Below are 22,403 nucleotides of genomic sequence, written 5' to 3'. Positions count from 1 at the left end.
TATAGAGACATATTTCTACAGCTCACTGAACATGAAAAGTATTGGTCTTGGGGAAATACCAGTGGATGAGAAAGATCAGGACATAAAAACCTTTGAGAACATTTCTTCCTTGCATTTTGCTAATAACACAGCAGATACACACAGACATTCAATAAGATGTTTTATCACCAGAATGGAGCAAAATGTTAGAAACAATGACAGACTGAAACTAGAAAAGTGCACTCAGTAGAGTGCAAATCTTTGCCAGGCAATCACCAGAACTGATAGCAGCTACTCAAGATAATACATGCGGCACAGCTGCACCCAGTGGAATTGTCCTTACCAGCTCCTTCACAGTCAAGATGGCAGCAAAGATAACAAAATGATTTTTTTCCCAATCTGATATTTTTCAAAACTTAAGTGAATCATACCATATCGAGGAAGGAATTCATCCACTGACCCTCCTGTTAAAAATATGACCAAACAAAAAGAAAGCGTTTATTTATTTATTTTATTAAAGTGTGTTGTTTATTGCCTGAGCCATTTGTCGTAAATGCTTTTTGCTTTGTCATTTTTATGAGGACTTGAGTCAGCAGCAAATGATGGTATAAAACAGTCAATAAAACAAGTTTTGCAACAATTGTGAATCATCGCAACCATGAGAGATCCTTGAGCATACAGTCATAGGGGGGCGATCACACCAAGATGCATCTCGCTGAGCACAACCACTTCAAAAACGCCTTGGAAGTGCATCTGAAAATCAGCTGGGAGCACCTGTGGAGCAGGGCCGCGTACGTATACTGCTTGTGTGCACACTGCGTGCATATACTGCATGCGCCTGGCCTGAAGTGACATAAATGAGTGGTGCGACTCTGCTTTGAGTGGAAAAGATGAAAACATTTTAACTTTTTATGTGTGCCCAAAAACTGCCAGGAAAAACGCATCATGCAGCAGCAAGAGAGGAATGCCCAACAGGCACGCTGTACCATAAGGAAACAATGGTTTTGCTAGCGACGTTTCTCTAGCGACACTTTCCTAGCAACACATTTTGGTGTGATGATGGGACCTATAAATGTGCATACAAAATGTTAGTCTACGTGGTCCAGTAGTTTGTGAAATTGGCTGCAAACATTATTCCTAGCATAGATGATAAATATGAAGAATCAGCTTTAGTATCTATTTGAAGAACTCTAATAGACTGTCGTCACAAAGGAATAAGCTAGATGTCTGAGTTGGTGAGAATGTCAGAAACTAGGAGAGCAGAAAAAGGACCCTGATTCTATCAGACAACAGTTTTTTCAGACAGTGTTGGCACTAAGCCAAGTATATTGACCAAGATCGGCTTGGCTGTGATCAGACTGGTGGGAACACAGCATGGAGAGTCTACATTTCCTCCAAATATGTTAAGCACCTGTTGATTACAATACCAAATGACCATAGCTCCATAGCTCTGGCTTTATGTGTGGGAGTAAAGCAAACAAAGCACTTTGGTTTCACAGATGGCCAACACCGACAGCCCATTTTCACACCACAGTGAAGAGCAACGACTCAAACCATGATCTGGAAGAAAATATAATTAAGTGTACTTCATGATTAGACTGATAAACCATTTCTTGGTTGAGTCCAGAACACAATAAAATACTCTGACAAACAGGTTAGATTTGGCAGATGTGATAACAGCATAGTTTATCAACTACACTAACCTCTGCTGGGTTTCTTTAAACAACTTGTTCTGTATGATGCAGCATGATATCATTAACATCTCAAGAGGGTTTATATATGTGCCGTTTCTCATACTAATTAGTCAGTAGTGGAAAACAAATTCGTTGTTATGGTCCATGCCATAAAAGGTCGAGTTTCATAGCAACACTGATAGGCTGGTTACACTCATTAAAAAGAGAGGTTACGACCTCAGAGAAAATAATTAGCCTGATATCAATCTCACAGAAACATCAAGAGATAGAAAGATCCAATTAGAGGAGACATAAAGCTGTCAGGATAGATGGTAGCAAAGGTGCATATTATTAATATTCTTTATCAAATTATAATGCCTTAGAAACAATAATTACTGCAACAAAACACATGCAGCGAATTACTATATTTGTGAGGACACTCATCCCTCAACCCCACACTGCAGTCTTAAAAATCAGCAGTACATGCTCAAAGGGATACTTCAGATTATGTGGATTGAGATTGTATGGGGTTCTTATCTATACTCTACACATGACATACAGAATATGACGGTCGGTTTGGAGGTTTTTCCAGTTTGGAGAAGCAGAAAAGAACCCACACCAAGAAAGTCAAGCAATGTACTGCAAAATGTATTTCAGCCACCTTGAGAAAGTCCATTCTGACGGGGTAGCAGTTGATGGCTTAAGTTCCCCATCTATGCTCTTGTCAGACTCAACAGACTCTTTGAAAACAACAGGAAAAAAACAGTCTAGCGACTCATTGAACACAGGAGCTGCTGATCTATTGCATTATTGATCGGTTAGCTTGTGTTATTGCATGACTTTGGTGAATCCGAAGTCATCCCTTTAAAGGCCGATGTTTAGCAATATCTTGGGCTGCATCACAGTATAACAGTATACATCTAACTTGGTAAATTAGGGATTTATTTTGACCAAACAAAACTGGTGATTGTTGAAACAGTGGACTTACTAAATAGATTACCACCAAGAGTAACCAAGACAGTTTAGATGACTTATTTTGTTTCTGTGGAGTCTGAACGAAGTGTGTTTTATGAGTTAATGAGGCAATTAAGCCTCATAAGTCTTCTGTGACCAAGAGAAAGTTGAATTCAAAGGGGTACAGTTGTATATTTCTGGTTGATAAGGAAAATACACGTTAGAATATTACTTTTAACATTTTGTACTTTTCGCTGTGTATTTATTAGTTTGAAAAGCTGAGAGTAAGTAGGAGGGGTTGGTAGTGCACACTTATATCATCATATACTGTATTTCCTGGTAAAATTTCAGTAAGTTATGAAAAATGAGCTAGCCTAGTTTAAACTTAAACAGATTTTTTTAAGGTGGTTAAAATACATTTTGTTGCAGACCCCTTCATAGCAGTACTTTGCTAATCTTCCATGTTGGACTCTTGCCTGCTTCTCTAAAACGGGGGTGTGCCGACGGAAATCTATTGTATGTGATACATCAACTATGAATAAGTACCTCATACAACACAACTTCAAAGGATCTGCACCATCCGTTTAACCTTAAACATTTAAACTAAAGTTAGCCCAATCTTAACTCTAACCTTTAAACTACACTTAACTTGGTTCAGTTTGAAACTCAAAACTGGTTCTCAGACAGAAGTGTAAGACACACACAGACAGACAAAAACCAGATTGTCTGCTCCTCAAGTGCCAGAGAATTTAAGTTAGCCACAGAGACACAACCATCTCCAATTACTGTTTCATGTGTGGCCAAAACGGAAATAAAATTGCTGGGAGAAGTCACTGTGGGTCCCCTATTAGAATAAAGCTACTGATATCAATGTCACCCAAGGCCACAAAAATAATGACATACCAGAATCTCTTGGCTTCTTCTCATCTAATTACACCATACCCCTGCTACCACCATAACTAGCACCCCAATCAACAAACAAACACATGAAATGTCAAATCACTCCAATCAAAAACATATGTGACACACTGCCAGGCCACCCTTGTGAGAAATGACAATTTCGCACCTCTAAGGAACTTAATACGTCCAGCTGTTCTCCAAGACCACACAGAGAGAATCACTAGAAGTCAGGCCAGCATGGCTTTATGATCTGTGTGTCCTTTCAACCAGGCATAGTGTATTGTGAGCATGAAGGAAAAGCTTATTTTAGAAACACATTCATATAGCGTCATAAACACCAAAGGCTGGCAGTGAGCTTATGTTGGCTCAAATCACCAGGCTGATAAGAACAGGCTGAAACAGGGATATATGATAGTACATTTGTGACATCCAGGCTTGTAGTTTTGATCCTGTCTTATAGTTTCTTTAAGTCCAGTCTATTTGCCAGCTTATGATTCAATACAGATTGGGTAAGGCTGCAGAATACTGTTTATGAAACTAAAAATGAATTTCTTCATATTTCAACTGAGTTCAAAGTGATCAAAGATATCCACTTTTTTATAACACGATCAGACACCGCATGTCAACAACTACAAATGCACCGCTCTCCTGGCTTGTGCACCAACAACGTTCAACACAACACAATCCCCAATTGGATGATCCTTTGAATCCTTATAGCCAATCACAGAGAAGCACTGCTGCTTAGCAGGGGAGTGTGGAAACAAAAGGTGATGATGACAGCCACATGATGAAAAGATACATGATACATGGATGATATCAGGGCCTTGTGTGTCTGCCACAACATGCAGTCATTTCCACTTGCCACACTAAGGTTTTATTCTGACAGAAAGCACATACTCTATGACCTTCTGCTTTCCCCGTTTCATTGCTGGCTTACTACTGCGAATATGTCTTCAATGACATTCAGGTTTCCACACATATATTACCATAATCATTCCCCTGTTTGAACCCCACCTACGATGAGTGATGCCATCTGTGATTGTGTCTGTGTGCGTTTGTAAGCCTGTATGTACGTGTGTGTGTGTGTGTGTGTGTGTGTGTGTGTGTGTGTGTGCCTGCGTGCATGTGCGCATGTTTCTCAGTTGCAAGTGGATTTGCATGATAATGAGCAGTGTTGCTCTCTGACAGTGCCTTGATGAGGAGCAGTAATAATTCAGCTGCAGGGAGAAGAGCAGCAAGAAGAAATTAATCTCTCTCTAGTAACTGGAGTTCATCCCCCCCACAGCACACTACGGGTGGGTGAAACTGATCAAGGGTGACTAAAATTGGACTGGTCCCTCATGGTCATTAGTGACGGAGGGACTGGATGTTCAGCTGCAATCGTCAGGACAGAAAGCTAACATCTTGGTCCATCAGTTACACTAGCTGAAACGTGGAGATTGCTGAAGTTCAAACATCTGTAATAGATTTCTGACTGCTGTGTGGTGTAATTACTTTTAACTTTAAGAAACAGTGTGTATTTAGGGGGGATTTGGCAGTGAAGACTATAGATTGCAATCAGCTGAAACTTCTCCTGGTTGAAATTCCTACTGTGTTCATAGTTCAGGATGTTTCAAATTTTTTTAAGGGTCTCTTCCTAACTAAAACAAAAGGACCAGGTGATTTAAACCAGTAAAAATACGGAATAAAGCAGGGTTACTTCAAAAATCTAAGTGTTCTGAAGCTGTTGTTCAAGAGGGGATGCTAACTATGGTGGCAGATACAAAAAAGAAATGACCCTATTTAGAGCCAGTGTTTGGTTTGTCCATTTTGGGCTACTGTAGAAACATGGAGTTGAGACATGGTAATCTCAGTGGATGAGGATCCGCTACCTATGTAGGTGTAAACTAGGGGTGCACGATATTGGATTTTTTGTTGATATCCAACATGGCAATATTTCAAAACTAATTTGACCGATAACGTATACCGTTATCAATACATCCACTTTCTTTCCCCAACTTATTTCATTGATCATCAAGTCTCTTCTGTAGTGGAATAAAATAAGAAAAATATGCCAATTTAGGACCGATATCAATTAAAAAAACTAACTAACTTCCCACTGATATCACATGAACCAATCTTTATAAGCAGGACGTACAAAACTTGTGTGAACCTTTTCCTGTTTCCTGAGTATCGTCTTATTCTTAAGCTTCTTAAAATACCACTTACACAAATCTGTGCATTTTACCATATACAAAGTTGTTTACATGTTTTTTTGTGCGTGTATTGTATGCATGTTGTCATCATGCCTGTGAAGTATATGCACGTGTTAAAGTCTGCTGTGCCCTCGACCCCACGTTGCTCGGTACATTTTAAGAGCACATGATGCAACCTGTCACATAGCTTTGTCCAAAATAAACCCCCAGTCTATCACCCACAGCCCCCAGGCCAGGGAGGCAATTGGCCATTATGCCTTCAAATCACAGCTGTGGCTACAGGAGCAGTGCCAGTGGGGAGGGTTTGCAGCAGAACTGCCAGCTGAGTAAGAAAAGCTATCATGTAGTGACATCAACAGATGATGTTGATGATGGCAGATGTGTCTCTGGCTGCATCTACACAGTAAAAAAAAAAGCCAGACTATATGTGCCCAGCACTTACTGATTCTGTGATGTTTGTTTTAAATATGCAACCAAACCTGTCTGAAACTATTGAGTGATAGCAAAGCTGCAGGTCAGATTATCCAAGCAGGTCTGGATCAATACAGCAGTAACTAGACTGCCAAATAAAGGTCAGATTGTGATCAAGTTACAAAGATGGAAACATTAAATTCAAATGGATCCATGGTTAGAGCTTAATCCAGAAAGGTCTGCAGGTGTAAACGCATGCATAGTGTTTCCTGACCTGTCAGTGTCCACTAAGGCATGAGTGCTACCACATCAGGTTACAAAGGGTTGGAAAATTTTTGGTAAATTTGCAGAAAATTTCCAGGAAAGCTTGGAAATTCTGGGAATTGTTGCACAATTTCAATATAAAAAACATACCTTATAATAGTGAACTTGTATAGTGGTAAAATACACGTAATCAAGTGATAGTTGGTCTTATGGCATGTTTCAGTTCAAACTTTGCCCTTTTTAATGAATAGTAAACATGCACAATATTCAGCAACCCACTCTTCTATCACATAGATAATTTGCCAACATCAAATAAAAGAGAATTCAGTGAAATTACAACCCACTGGATGCACAGTGCATTCTGCCATGTGCAGCCTACACTACTGCCAACACTACTGTGTGGCCAAAAGACTACATTTGTGATGACATTTCAAAAGTACATATATGTTCTATTTTTATGATATTTCAGTTAACCAGGTGCAGATAGTAGCCTCAAGCAAAGTATGCAGTTCATAGCTTGTTAACCTTAAAGTATTTGCTAGTTTTGTTTGCCGGCTGTTACCACTTTTTGTTGGTTTTGTTGTTGTTTTTTTTTTTTTAATCAGTCGACTTTATCATCATTGCGCAGAGCACAGGTACTGAGAATGAAATGCAGTTTAGCATCTGACCAGAAGTGCAGAACAGAGTATACACAGAATGAACAGGGGTATAAAGAATAAATATAGAATGGATTAAATGGCAAAGGGAGGATACGAATACGCTAGATATGTACAGTATGAACAGTACGAAACATGTGCTGCAGTTACACTAGGCAGTGCAGGTAAAAGTGAAGGTTAGAAAGCTTTTTTTATGTAGGATTTATTTATTTCCAATTATTATTTATTATCAAATATTTCCTTTATAAATTAGTTGTTCACTTTAAACCCATAGTTTGCACTTAGCCCACATTGTTGCCACATTTTTAAAAAAAAAAAGTATATTTCCTCAAAAGTTAACTTGCTACTAGCTAACTCACCACATGACACATTTAGATTTGTATTCATTTAAAAATATGAATGAATGATGAATGCATTAATTTTTTTTTCATAAACCTACTGCCAAATATCAGAAACATTACTCATAGTACGTGTCACATTCTGCTCCACCTACCGCTGACATAACAGATGTCGAGCGTGGTGGGAAATTCTGATCAGAAGTCCCTCAATGCCACCAGGGAACATTACGTCACTTGTAGTCCAAGATCGGGAGAACTGAAAGCATGCATGGAGTCTGGTGTTAGATAAGCCCTGCCTGGCTGTGCTCAATACACTTTAGAGGAGACAAATTTAATGTGGACGAGTACAGAGTGGGTTTCAAATAACAATCAGAGAGAGCTAGGCAACAGCACCAGGCAACCTGCCAAGTGCCAACACAATCAAACCATAAAGAGTGTCACTCTTCATCATTTCTCATCTTTCTGTTGTCCAATCCTGCCCCCTCATCCTCTATTCATTCTCACACGGGTCTCTTGTGGGAATGCTGTTCCCAGACAACAATAATAAAATGTGTGAAAGTCTGTGGAGGATCACCAATATCAAACACTTTCCTTTCGGTTCATTTGCAACTCTCACGTTCTTCACAATAACCTTAACATATCTGCTCCCAACCAGATCAGTCAGCAAACAACAATATGAAGTCCAATACAATTGTGAAAAGATGATATCAAGTGGGCCGAAATGACCCCAGTTGCTCTAAGTTTCATAGTTACATTTTATTGTATTTTAAGCATGAAACACTCACCGCCTACAGACTTGAAATGTTGCTGTAAAAGTTAAGATTTAGTTTTCTCCACAGAGAGCTGAAATGAAGGCTTCACCACCAAAACATGGATCCAAAAATTGTAGAAATTAACTGAGAAGACCAGTCAATAACAAGGCTGGTTTAATGTGTTCAATGTAGGCACTGGGAGAGGATTTAGGTGGAAGCCAATGTAGTGGCAGCAGCCCATAAAACCCCAAAAGTCAGTTCAATCTGATGCAGTTTTAAAACCATTAGCAATCTGAATTTCATACATTTGGTGAAAAACTGTTTCTGTGATTGCTTGTCAAAAACCTGTTCAATAATTTAAACAGCTGCATATAAAGACAGAAATACAGACCTATTGTGTGCTAGATAGCGCAAAATGAATTCATTCATATTAATTTGAAAAATGCTAATACAAAATTTCTCACTATAATGTTTTCATGTTGTATATGAAGGATAAAGGGCTGGTAAAATCATTGCTGTACGTGAGTCTGTATATAAAGATTTTCTGGCTTTTACAGCAGCTTAGGAGGTAAATTCACCAATGTGTTGGGTATTATGCACGGATGAGGATTTGTGTTTCACAAGAACCTTTAAGAGTAAACACCAGGCTTACCATGTGTTCATGCAATCGCAAGGAAAATACTGTTTGAACTCACCATTGAACTTTATCTAAGGACTTTCATGTTAAATAGGCGCATGGTTGAGCTCAAGATAGACTTGTAAAGTTGTTAAAGACTGTATACACAGGTGTTTGTAATCAAGATATAGACATTGTATTTAAATCTATGGCAATTTTTGGGGCTGCAGTAGGTTGTGCTGTATGAAATAACTTTGTTGTGATGCTTTACAATGCCTTACTCTCTGGAACAGTACACATTGTGAGTTTTCTTGTTTGCTTACACTCAGTGTTAGTTAACAAAATGCAGTTTCCGTGTATCCTTAAACCTTCCTCATAAACTCCTGTAAAGTTCCTAAGTTAAATCCAGCATTGTTTACATCCTTGCTCATTAGAAAGCAGTTTCTTCTTTCTGCATATCTTAGCGCATTACCGCCACCTGTAGATCAGTGGGATAGTGTGACACCATTGCACATGTGCATGTGTAACTTGGTGCACATGCACACAACAAACAAAACATGAGCTTGACAGGGTACCTTTAACTTTTTGTCAATAAAATGCCACAAAAAAATTGCATATCACAACTTTCCATAGTTAAATGTGGTAAATTTAAATTGCTTGTTTTGCACAACTGATAGCTATTTATTTTAATGACATATGAAGACTATTAAAATCAACCAGTCCTCACAGTTTAGAGGCTAAAACCAGAAAATGTTTCATGTTGCATTTTTTAATTCAAATGTTTGACTGATAAATAAAAAGTAATTAGCAATCAATTTTCGCTTGATGGGCAAATTGCTTCCGCTTTGCATTTTTTTTTTTACACATTAAAGTCATTAACAACATGTAGGTTAACCTCACTTCTGTTAGTACGTTTGTGTGGGAGTGATTTAAGCTCACAGCAGCCAAACATCTCGTCAGCCAACCAGACAGAGAATTAAAACAACGAGCCACCCAACAAGCCAACAGGCCTGGTTCCCTCTAATCTCAGTGTCTTGCCAGCTTTGCTTTACTGGGACCTGATCCAATCAATAGAGACTGACGTAAGAGAGGTGTTACATAGTGAGAGACCTGTCCCTCGAGATTACCCAATGTCTCTGTCTCACACTGCCAAAATGCACAATTACATACTAAGGATGAGAACACTGACATGCCTTTACTGCCAATTACTTTTGAATGATGTAACCAATTAAATTATGTTTGAAAACAGGAAGATAATAGAAACAGACATTTGTGAGATTATTGATGGCCACTCACCAAATTATGTTAATTACATTAAAGGTACAGTATGCAGGATTTATGGGGATTTAGTGGCATCTAGAGATGAGGATAGGAGACTGCAACCTGCTGAAACTTTTCCCTGTTAGAATTCCATCAGTGTTCAGGAGGTTTTTACAGCAAGCTTCGTTTTCCACAGAGGTCTCTTCTTCAAAACCAAAGGAATAATTGATTAAAACCAGTAAAACTAGCATATAAAGCAGATTTACCTTAAAAAGTTTTTTTAAAAATCAGTGTTTTTCTGACACTCTCATTGCAGCCGGAATTCTAACTACAGTAGCGCAAGCAGGCCTATCTAGAGCCAGTACTTGGTTTGTCCATTCTGGGCGTCTGTAGAAACATGGCGGGGCAACATAACTAAAACTCAACAATTCTTATTTTCAGGAGATTGTACACTACAGAAAACATACGCATATCATATTGCATTTCTGTCATCCAAGTTTTTTACTTGCATTTTATTGGCTTTTTTAATGTGTGTTAAAAAAGCTTTCAAATGTGTTGTGTTCAAATTGTTTTCATTAATGTAAAAAAAAAAATTATTATTGTGAATATTTACAACAGTCCAGTAGTGAGTACATTCCTAACCAAGAAAGAAAAAGTCTTCACAGTCATGTATTGTTAAATTTCTATATAATTTTCAATAATATGCCCTCAGTGTAAATTTCAAAAATGGTATCAAATATGGATGTTTTTCAAGGTACAGAATCAAAGTTTGAAATTTCAGTATCCTGACAAGACTAACATGTAGCCCACAATTAAAAAAAAAAATCTGAAAATGTAAATGACAATTTTTAGGGCATAAAACCTATGATCTGTTGATCTTTACAAATCAAGACTCAGTAGCCTAACACTGTAATAGCCTTTAAAACTGACAAAAAATTTTAATCAAAAATTGAAAGATGCTATCATACAAGGGAAGTGAATCATAGACTAATTATTTTGGAAAGTGTTTTTCAGGAAGGCGCGAACATCCATGGTACTTGGCATGTGCTGTACAAATGTACACCCAGAGATAAATTCTATAATTTGACCAGGCAGCTATATTTTGCTGACTATTGCTGACTATCCATTAAATTATTTACCTCCCTAGATCCTTGCCATGTGTGAACAGGACAAAACTAAGAAGGCAGAGGCAGTCAGAAGCTTGTGTCCTGTATTTAATGTCTGAGCGAAGATATAGTTTAATCTCATAGTTTCAACAGCTGGGAAGAAAATCTCATTGAGCAGAAATGTTGGAAAACAAACAGTCTCCATCTAATGAAATCAATACTCCCAAAGATGCACAGACTTTGCAGACAAACACAAAAACACAAAGATGGAAACCATCCCCCGTCTCTGCCTCACAAATGTTTTCCTCCTGATTACACCAGTACCTCCTTGCGCATAGCTCCCGCTCTGGGCAGAGTAATTTTTGCAATTTTTTAATTTTAGCTAGACTGAATGTAAAAAGGTATTGCGTTTAATTTCACTCCAGTCAATAAATGCCATCTCTACTGACAGCATGCACCTTGTTTGTATTCTGCTACCTTGGCAGAGCCATTTTTCACCCTCCTCTTCCTCACACTCCTTGTCTCTCTCCTCTCCTCCTTCCTGCTCTCCTTGTCCCGCTCCTTCAAGCAGCCATAACTGTCTCTGTCGGCTTCATCTCTTTCCTGCTCCTTGAGGCGATTAAAGAGTTGAAAGGAAACGTTTCCATTTCAAGAGTCACGTCCGATGAGGCAACAGCTTCTCTGTACTGACCACCTGCCCCATTCATTCTTATAAACCGCTCCACTCTACCGTAAAAGAACACAAGAGGACAAACCAATAGAAAACACACCAATAATGCTGCACACACAGAGCCACTGGATCCTGTTCAAGTGTGGAACACTAACAGTGGGGCACACATGAAACACACACACACACACACACACACACACACACACACACAGAGGACTAGACGTACCGTAAGCACATGCTCCCCTTCGCTCTGTTCATCCATTTAGACTAAAACATCCGCAAAAGCAAAGGCAGCAAGGACGTCGGCCAGTTCCCTCTTTCTGATGGCTATCTCTGTTGTAGAAGGTGTGTGTAAGCTAAGCACTAACAGACACTGTCGCACTCGTCTGTTCCCTCTTCCTCTGCTCATCTCTTTATACAGAGACAGGAGGAGAGAGAGAGAGAGAGAGAGAGAGAGAGAGATGCTTCTGAACACACAGTGCTCTGCTCTATCCTGTCAGCCCGCTCTTTGCTCAGCAGCCAATCCCACCATGCCACCATGAATATTTTATTTGCCCAGCCAAGAGCTTAAAAACGCACCCATACACACCACCCCATGGAGGACATACACACACATTTGGAGGACATTCAAATGCTCACCCGCTGAGGTATTCAGGTCACAAATGAAGACCCACCCCCTAACACAGATAAATAGAAACAAGCACACGTGTGAGCTCTGCATTCCTCAGGGGGTGCAATGAGCAGAAAAAGGACAGATAGCCTGTGTATTCATTAAGATTCAAAAAGCTTCCATGTCTTTGACTTTGACATTCACAAACCCTCTCACAGCCTGAAGGTTGGATATGTCTCTCAACAACCTGTGATTTTACAAAGAACTATGGCTCATTTGTTTCCTGTCCACAACAAGAATGTGTGTCACATGAGTACGGCAAAAGGACATTCCTGAAATCTGTACCTCTAGATATCAGACAAGTCCAGACACAAGAGGTGGTACCTTAAGATGCCTTAATAGCTCTGCAAGAGCTGCCCAAGTTAGGGTTCCAGTTTCAATAAAGAGTGAAAGTAAGAGGCAGTGCTATAATGATGTGCATTATTAGTATACCGGTGGTACAAAGCGGTACTGTATGTGAAATCCAGTGCACTGACATACCACCACCAACTACATGCATCCATAAGAAAAAAGTGAAACAGAGCCGTATTTGTAGTATTGTTACTGAAAAAATAGATGCAGTCTGTGGAAAAATGTAATTCATATTTTGCCCTGGGCAAACAGTCTCTTTCTGTTCATGGTTCTTTGTGGTCAGCTACTTGCATTAAAATTAGTAAATCATTTTCAATATATTTTACAACTGAGCAATTCTGCATCATGGAAATACAGTGTGTGTCTGGCTACACAAATTACCCAATTTGAATTCCAAACAGCAATATTTTCCAAATAGTTACAAGTTTGCACCCCTGAGTTTACTAGTCATATTAAACAGCCAAATCCGATTCTACTGACATAATTTTGAGTTGTGTATAGCCCTAATTTTTACATACTTTCGTAAATCCCTGACGTTTTATCGGGGTATACAGTACATGAAGGTATCTGTGTGTGGTGCCCATTGTGCACTACATACAATACTTCACCTCAATACAAGAAGAAGCATCTGTATTTTTGAAAGTATTTAAAATCATACCATCTGGATAAACATACACATACACACATATAGCCATTCAGTTCCTGTATGGTGAGACAGAAAGATTTTTCTTGCATAGGGTTGCGTGTACAAACCAGTGTTTACACACAAGACAGAGGCTTAGGGATCAAAGATTAACCTCTCAATGTCTCAGATCCATTACCCCTCCCAGGTTATATCACCACCCAACAGAAAGCTAAACTGCCATTATGTGCAACCATCAAGACTCAGACAGCAACCATCAAGACTCAGACCACACTTAACAGCATAATGGCTTAGATGACTTTTCTAAGTTTTCCTGTAATTGGATGAGCTTCAAAATCATCTCTGGACACATGGTAGACAAAGGCATAATGAGGCATAATGCCATGTAGAACCGTGGGCATTTTGATCTGCTTTTCAGTCTTTTCAATCATGAAATTACCTTTAGGACATTGGTCTGTTACTCCCAGTGGTAAACTAGAGGACAAGTACGCTTGTGATCAAATGCTGCTGGTTTGAATCCTCTGATGAGTTGTAAACGTGGGTGGCTAATAGATGTGAATGAAACTCTCCCCTATCCTCTTTAGACCACTTAAAAGAAGTTGACGTGGCCAATGTGACGTCACACGCTGATTTGTGGACTGTCGTTACGGAGCCTTGGGTTTGGCATTTTGGCTGGTACCATCATGGTTTTTATCGTTGTTGTTTTTTTTTTTTTTTAACCAGAAGTGACCATATTTGGACGAGAGGGTGAAGGAGCAAGGGTGGATCTGAGTGACAACCCAAGGACACCATCAGTGACTTGTCAATCATGAGGTAGCCACGCAAAAAAACATACCCTGTTTTATTGTACATTTTACTCTAAATAGGTCCATCATTTACAAAATAAAAATCACGCTGTCTTGAAGAATGCTTGAAACTAGCAATTGAGACTAGGGCTGCATGATTCTTGCAAAAAAGATTCACAGACAAAACACTTGCTGGACATGTTTTCATAACAAATACATGCTAATGTTAACAGCACAGGATTATGGCTTTTCCATTGTATAAATTAGCCTTGCAGCTAGCAGAGATTTATGCGGTTGAAAAACAGTGGACGTTTGATTTCCTAAACATTCTTTCATGTAAAAGTCCCTTGTTTTGTTATTTAATGGATTTTATTTTTGAATCAACCAAAACAGGAGATATCGTTTTTTAACCTGCTACAACTTCACAGGAATGCATAGGGAAGTAGGAGCGAGTAAATCTGTGTTATTTGGAAATGAGATTGCATAGATGTGTGAATCGAGATTGTGATTTTTTTTTTTTTTTGATTAATCATGCAGCTCTAATTGAGACCATAAACTTTTTTTTCAGATATATTTTTGGGGCTCTTTGTTTTCATTGGATAGCCAGTGACAGCATGAAAAGGGAAGAAAGAGTGGCCACATGCACCAAAGGGCCGAGGCCAGAATCTAACCCTCAGCTGTCGCAACAAGGACACAGTCCCTGCATACGGGGCACCTGCTCTACCAAGCAAGCTACTAGCCACCTGCATCCGACTTTCATAAAGTATATTACATTCTCGTAGTAAATAGATTGGGTCAATATAAACAAACAGGCTCTTTGTTTTGTACACCAATTAGCCTACAGCTGGATATGGTGGGACTTTGTTATTTTTTATCGTATTATCTTAATAGTACTGCTGAACAGAACAGAGCACCATTAGACTGGCAAAGTAGCTCATTCGGTGTAATTACCCATTCAAAGCCATGCTATACACTTAGTAAGCTTCATAAAACACTCACTATCCCTGGCAGTAAGTGCTACTGCACTGAGCCAATAATAGTCCAGGTCATACAGCCTTTCCTGGCCAGACTAAAACCCTCTTTCACTAGTCGAACAGCGGGACGCACAAATCCCTTTTTTCCTGGCATGCTAGCAAACACCTGAAGTTAAATTTAATGAACGCTCACACTGTGGAGCCAAATAGTCCATAAAGAGTGACTGTAAGTCTCAGAAAGTGTGTATGAGCAAATTATGATGCATGAACCAAACAAAAAGAATGGGAATCCTGGTGTTCGAAACTATAACACTGCTATAACAATTAGGACTGGGAACTGATAAAATGTTATACTATGGTTGGTTTTATACTATATTTGCAACAGTATGAGAATTTTACGGTACAATAACCATCTCAGAAAATATCGCAGTTTCACGGTATCACGGTATTTAAGAATTAATGAAGGAATGAAAACAGAAGGGTTGGTTTTGGTTGAATAAATGTTTCATCACTATAATTCAGACTTGAAACATTTTTTAATGAAAGTATGTGTACAAGTCTCCCTCTTGAAAAAAAAATACTGTCCAGCTGCATTTTCTTCCAATATTGTAGATCCGCAAATGTACAAAGTATGATAACCGTCAACTTCCATATCGCGGTATACCTTAAAATTATTATACTGCTGCAACCCTAAGGCCTATGCAGGTTTTCAGCATTAACACATTTGTTTTCATATTTCTGTATCTGAACACAGTGTAGAAACAGTTTTCAAAAAATGCATGCATAATACTCAGATGTGCAAACGCCTCACTGTTTAACTGTGCTAATGTTAATTGATAACATCAGATATTTAGCAGTTTAGCAGTTTTAGCAATTTCACGAGTGCAGTGTCAAATTCATGTCATTTCTAGAATTTAAGCACATGTTGCATAGAAAGATGTTTTAGCATATTGCTGGTGTTTCCACCCTTACTTAATTTTACAGACATTTCAAGCGGTGCTGTTGTCTTTGTTCTTTGTGAAATGAAGCCAGACTTTGGACTAGATATTGATTTTTCACGGCTGATACAGATACCAATCAGATGTCTCAAGGAGACATAATGACCAGTATGCATTAACAATAAAAATAAAAATCTTTGTTAGTATTCAATCTAACACAAAAGTTTGTTTAAATGCCTTTATCAAATGTTTAATCAAAACTTTCATCATCATATACAGCAAGTTCCCTGCAACTTTTTTCACAAAGTCAAGTGAAAATTTAAGAAAAAAATGACTGGATAAAAAAAAGTTCCCTGAGGTTTTACAAAGTAAAAATTCCTCCCTTGCTGACACTTTCTTTGCACTTTTTAAATAATCAGTTTAACTGCGATCATAAAAATAAAACACAGATACAGATGATCTGCAAAATATCTAACTAAAATGTATAAATATTGGCCCTGGTAATCGGCCAGACTGATTATCTGTCAACCCCTACTGGTGTCTCAAGTATGACACCAAACACACCATTAGAAGGTGGTACCAAGAGGCTTAATCTTTGGCTACTAAGCACTCATGCAACACATGAGCAGAGAAGAAAACTCATCTCTAATACAAGTCACTTAAACAAAGAAGCAAATCTATTTAAGCAGCTCTATAAATGCCACAAATAGAGCCTGAGATGATAATCGGCGCCATAAAGGCAGCAGAACAACAACCATTTAATGAGATTACATAGCATGTGTCCGTTCTTGTTTGAAATGAACAAAGACGCTGAGGCCAAACTAAACAATAATAGATAACTATTCCATTGTAGTTTAGATGAGATTCTCACTGCTCAAACCCATTTCTTAGCCCAATAACATCAATGTTTCACTTTAAACATGACATTTAAGACTCAACCAGTGAGCCTGAAAATGACAAAAAAAAATCTTGTTGAAACCAGACTCATGCAGACACTGGTGCTGAATGTCCAACTCAAAGCCTAACCACTGTATATTCTCTGGGATGTGCATTTTGATGAGTGAACAGTTACACATGCCACAGTGAATGCATTGATATAGTACTTCAGCTATCCAGCAACTCCTTTTTATTGGGCAGCCAGGGGTCAAGTTTCCTCAGACGCAAGCAGACGCATATACTCCTCATAGGCACTAACACCAACATAGTAGTGGACAACCCTACACCAGCATTGATGTCAGTAAGTCATCCTGCACTTTAAACTTAGCATCTGAAACCTGTTTCTTTTTTAGACGTGTTCACACTGCTGTGTTTGATGCTCATCCTCCCATCTGTGACTGTAAAGTTACACCCAGCAGACAGGATGTGGGTCTGTCTTACACACAGCTCAGTTAAAATACACATTAAAAAGAAAGATACTTTCACTTTTTATCCTTTACTAATAATTGCTATCATATTCAAATCAAATGTTATTCAAACATCACCCAGAAAGAAAATCGAAGAAACGTACGCAATCGCAAATCTACACATATAAGGGCTACATTATGTTCACACACTACAGAAAATAAATTTGCTGTCATGTTTTTTTCTAAATGGAAGGTTGTCCATAGAATGACTGTACTAATTTCATTACACAACAAAATTCCATGATTTTCCCCAAACTTTCAATGATTTTTACTAATTTCTTGACTTATGCTGGCCTGGAAAATGTGATTGTGAAAGTCCATGATTTTATGGAATGGCTCTTTTTTTCTTGGGGTTTTTACTTTTGTATCCTTTTAAGCCCATATTTTATTCTTTTATTGTTTCCTGTGGGGGGGGGGGGGGTCTCCTGTTTTTATGAATCCTAAAGAATTAATAAAGTTACTATCTGTCTATCTATGATTTTATGTTTATTTAAAAATAAAAATGTGTGAGACAATAAAGTATTTGATGGACACTACGTCCTTGTCTCAAAACAAGAGTGAATTCAGGAAATAAAATAAAAAATAATAGGTAGATACTGTAACTCACGTGTCTGCCATTGTGTAAACATTCTCTCTTTCACTTTCATGTCTATTTTTTCCGGTGGCACAAGCTTTCACAGTAAAATTAGCAGCATTTCCTGACTTGGAAATGTCACACAACAGGGCTGATCTATTTTGGGCGCATTTGATACGCAAATGAGCCTTTTATTTCTGTAAATGTACCGGCAGATCTTATCAACTGACTCGCCGGGACACAAATTATCAAGTAACGGAAAGGTGGACCTGTTGAACGTTAGGGGGAAAACGCTACAATGCCGGTACAAAGCTATGTAATGTTAATTAAACACAGACATTCTTGTCAGTCTTATTAAGGCAACTCTGAATGTTTATAGTAAGTTATGTGTACGTTTAGGTCAATCATAGTGCGTGGGCGCACATTAACGTCCAGACTTACTTGCATCCGTTAATTTAACGTTAACAACGGTCAATAACGTTAATAACGTCACTGAACAGCCTTGACTCTGCTCGCGCTCGGCTACATTAGCAAGAACTAGCTGAAAACAAACAAAGCTGACTTAAAACGTGAAAAACCACGGCATTAAAACACACTTTAACACAACATATATCTGAATGAACGCTTTCGTTGACTTAAACCAGGGACCTGAACCCAACTTGTACCCGTGCCACGTGTCAGAAGTGGAAAGCCGGCTAACAATAGCCGCCGCCGGATGGTGCCTCACTGAAGCTGACTCCCAAGCATCACTTCTGCGGCTGCTTGGCAAACAAGGGGCAAACACGGACAAAGAGCCACACTAATAATAATGGTGGGCTAACGGCTGGGCGGGTACTCACAGTTCTCAAAAGGGGCCTCATTTGTTCCGACGGTTCGTCCATTTTTCAACTGCCGCCGGTCTTCTTCCCACCGTTAACTCTTTTTTTTTCACAGTCGGTAAACGGAGAGGACGGAGCCGGGTGGCACTTGTGTGTACTGTGAAGACTGGCTGTGCTCTCCCTAACGACACAGTGAAGACACGCCCCTAAATTGATTGACAGTGATTGATTGCCAATTCGCGTTCGATTACCGGCATTCTCAGCCAATCACATCTAAATACGTAATGATGGGGGCGGGAGTTGTTTTCTATGTCAAAGTCCCAAGCGGGCTTTTTTGTGTTCTGATTTTCTTTCTTTCTTTTTTTTTTTTTTTTTACCACACTAAACCTGCTGAGACGGTTTCTGCATCCATCATTTAAATGCAAGTAGAACACAAGAGAAGTGTATAAAAACATACAACTTTATTACAAAGTCTTGATTCCCAAGTTTCATATTTAAATTAACTGGATATGAAAATGATGCTTGTTTGGTTTTTATTTTGGGGGCCCATATGGTTGAATAAAGGCTAACAATATATATATACAGGTATACAGGATATACCCACCTCTTTTACTGGCTATTAACTGTATACCTGCCTATCAGCCAAAATGCCGTTGGATTTTATTTTATTTTTTTTATTTTAATTAATTTTGTTTTATTTTATTTTATTATTATTTAGCCTATTTATTTATTTTATTTTATTTATTTTATTATTTTTTTATAGGAGTAGGTAGGCCACCTCATCAACTACCACTTAACCAACTGTATATACTTCATAATTTTTCTATATTTTGCCAGGTAATTTCCTTTTAACTAACTAAAGCTAGGCTACTTAAAGGCAAAGTAGGCCTATATATGGTGGAAATGTTAACCAAAGTGGCCACCACCATAGTTTTTTTTTTTTTAAATAGATAGGAATCATGCTGGACCCAGACAGACTGACAGAAGGACAAAGAAATCAAACAATGGTGTGGCTTTCAAACATTAGAAAAGCACTCTCTACTTTTATTTTGAGAAAAATGAAAGACTTTTACAATGTTAAAATAAAATATTTTTCCTTGACAGCAATCAAATGTATTTTATTTTGATAATATAAGGGATTGGACATTGGAATAATGATCATACATAACAAACAAAGTTGCCAGACATTCGAAATTGAATGCAGGCTACACATTTTTACAAAATAAATCCTACATATACATTAAAAAAATAACTATTTTGGGGTCCTTGTTGGTCTTCAAGAAAAAGTAATCAATAGGCCTAGTAGCCTTTATTGTTTAAAGATGTTTATTATGACCTAAAGTTATTCACTTCTGAAAACAGGCTAATGAAACCCAAATGTTAGACAAAAACAGAGAAAAATAGAATTTAGAAAAAATAAAATTTCTCTGATTCTAGCTTACTGATTGTGAATATTTTCTGTTAGGTATTGTTTTGTTTATTTGTTTTTTGTGGGTTTTTTTTTTTTTACTCCTCTAAGAAAATTAACTGACTATCTTTGGGCTGTGGACAAAACAAAACATTTGAAGACCTCATCTTGGGCTTTGGGAAACCATTATTGTCATTTTCCCCATTTTCTGACATTTTAAAGACCAAACTAATCAATTAATTTAGAAAATGATGACAATGGCAATAGTTGTCAATTGCAGCCCTATTCTTTAAAAAAAAGGACTTATATTGTAACCTTTGTCCTAGGGTGGGAGGTCAACAATCATGGTCTATCTATTCATCTGCATGGATTATGCCGGTTGAGAAACCTGAATATAAAACGGAAATAAGTATATGAACAAATGTGAAATTAAATCCTTATCATCCTACAGCCTCTTGGTGTGGCTTTATCATCCATCTTCTATAAAACCACCTTTTCTTAGCATGTATTAAAATTTGACAGTGTGTAATAATTAAATTTAACCAGCAGATGGCAATGCTGTATCAACCATTCCTCTCATGTCAGGCGGCAGCTGGCTGCGAGATATGAACATGTTTATTTTCCTCTTCAGAGATGATATATTAAGTTATCTTTTATATCTGCTCATTCAGCGACATATTTGGGAAAGTGAAATTGACTACAATAGCAGAAGCACCTAACTTGTTTTTAAACCATCAAAAAAGTTGCCTGATGGGTAAGATATGGTAATAGAAGTTGGTGCTGATATGTGATAAAATACTCTTTGCCAATACAATTGCCTTTTAAAACCCAGCTCAGTAAGCAAATGTAAAACATTTTTGTAGACCTTTAAGACTTATAAATAAAAATAAAGTTTTACTTTTATCTTTTATCTCTCTCTCCCAATTTCCAGTCTGCTTCTACACCATCAGATAATGATAAAAATGTCACACCAAGTGATTACAGTGAACACCATCACACTCCATCAAAAGCTTTATTTAAAAATCCCTCTGTGATCATGTCATGCATTTTGTTAAAGCACAATTAGAATAGAAATCAGGCGAGTGCAAACAGCAAAAAAAAGTCTCTTCTTCTTCTTCCAGAAGATTTTATGGGCGTCTTCCTTTAAATAGAGCCCGTTCCTCACACACCCATCAACCTCCGGCATAATCACGCGACAGCTCAGAAATAGAACTGCGAGGTGGGAGATCAAACTATCACCTCTTAATTGTACCCCGAGTCTTAAAGATGCTGAGAGCCCATTAGCGCACAAAGAAGAGTGCTGTGTACTGCTCCTGAAACATGCATCCGCATGATGCAGCTGGGAGATGAGTCAGAAGTTAGACAAGTGGAAGAAGCACCATACTGGCATCCACCTGTGCTGGGACTAGCATGAAGAGATGCACACCACAAGGTGTGTTAATTATAAGAAAGAAAGTTTTCTCTTTTCGAGCTTTAGCAAGAAAAGGAGGACTGAACTTACTGTAGTGGAAGAATTGCAACCAAATGTAACTTAAAGAATCTGTGCAAAGGTTGCATTTCATTTTGCTTCAAGCATAAAGAGGCGACAGATTGGGGAGATGTTATTCACAAGTCACCGAATGAATATTGACTGTGTCGTGTTTTGTCCCCGAAGCTGTAGAAATTAAGAGTCCCCCTTTCCCAGAAGGTTTAGTGGATGATGTTTTTCCTCAGCGGTGAGGCCTTCTGTTGGTGTCAGGAGAGAAAAACGAGAATGTGAAATTCCCAAATCTGTTGGAGCGCTCCATCAAAGTGCCAATGCATTGATTTTGACCACAGATCTTTTCCACGCGGCTGCCTCTGCACACCCTACCCAAAACATTGCTCTCAAGACTGGGGTCTTGCGGGAGCCTTTGTGCCCCTGAATTCTGTTTAACTCCGCTGGGACGCTCAGACGAGGGGGGGGAGTAGAGGCCAGTGACCAGCATGGTGTACCAAAATCGAATCAGGGGTGGGTAGACAGAGGGAGGGGTAGGTTGGGGTAAATGGTGGCGGTGGTCAGAAGGGGAAGGTGGGAGGGGGGAAA

General features: G+C 38.5%; 1 protein-coding gene across 2 annotated transcripts in view; it reads right to left on the bottom strand.

Moving 5' to 3' along the window:
- The window catches only part of LOC121957467 (sodium bicarbonate cotransporter 3-like), a 54,947-nt gene extending 35,848 nt beyond the window's left edge, over positions 1–19,099 (bottom strand). The window contains exon 1 of one of the 2 annotated variants that reach the window (XM_042506043.1): positions 18,952–19,099. In XM_042506043.1, the coding sequence (XP_042361977.1) occupies positions 18,952–18,993 (42 nt within the window). In that variant the 5' untranslated portion in view covers positions 18,994–19,099. Of the gene's footprint in view, positions 1–12,000; positions 12,163–18,951 lie in introns of those variants that run through there. The other variant, XM_042506042.1, reaches the window with a different exon arrangement.
- Between the last annotated feature and the right edge of the window lie 3,304 nt (positions 19,100–22,403).

Source organism: Plectropomus leopardus, chromosome 18 (assembly GCF_008729295.1).
Source record: "Plectropomus leopardus isolate mb chromosome 18, YSFRI_Pleo_2.0, whole genome shotgun sequence".
NCBI lineage: Eukaryota > Metazoa > Chordata > Actinopteri > Perciformes > Serranidae > Plectropomus > Plectropomus leopardus.
Note: the sequence above shows the minus strand (reverse complement) of the source record. Positions and strands in the feature narration are given on the sequence as shown.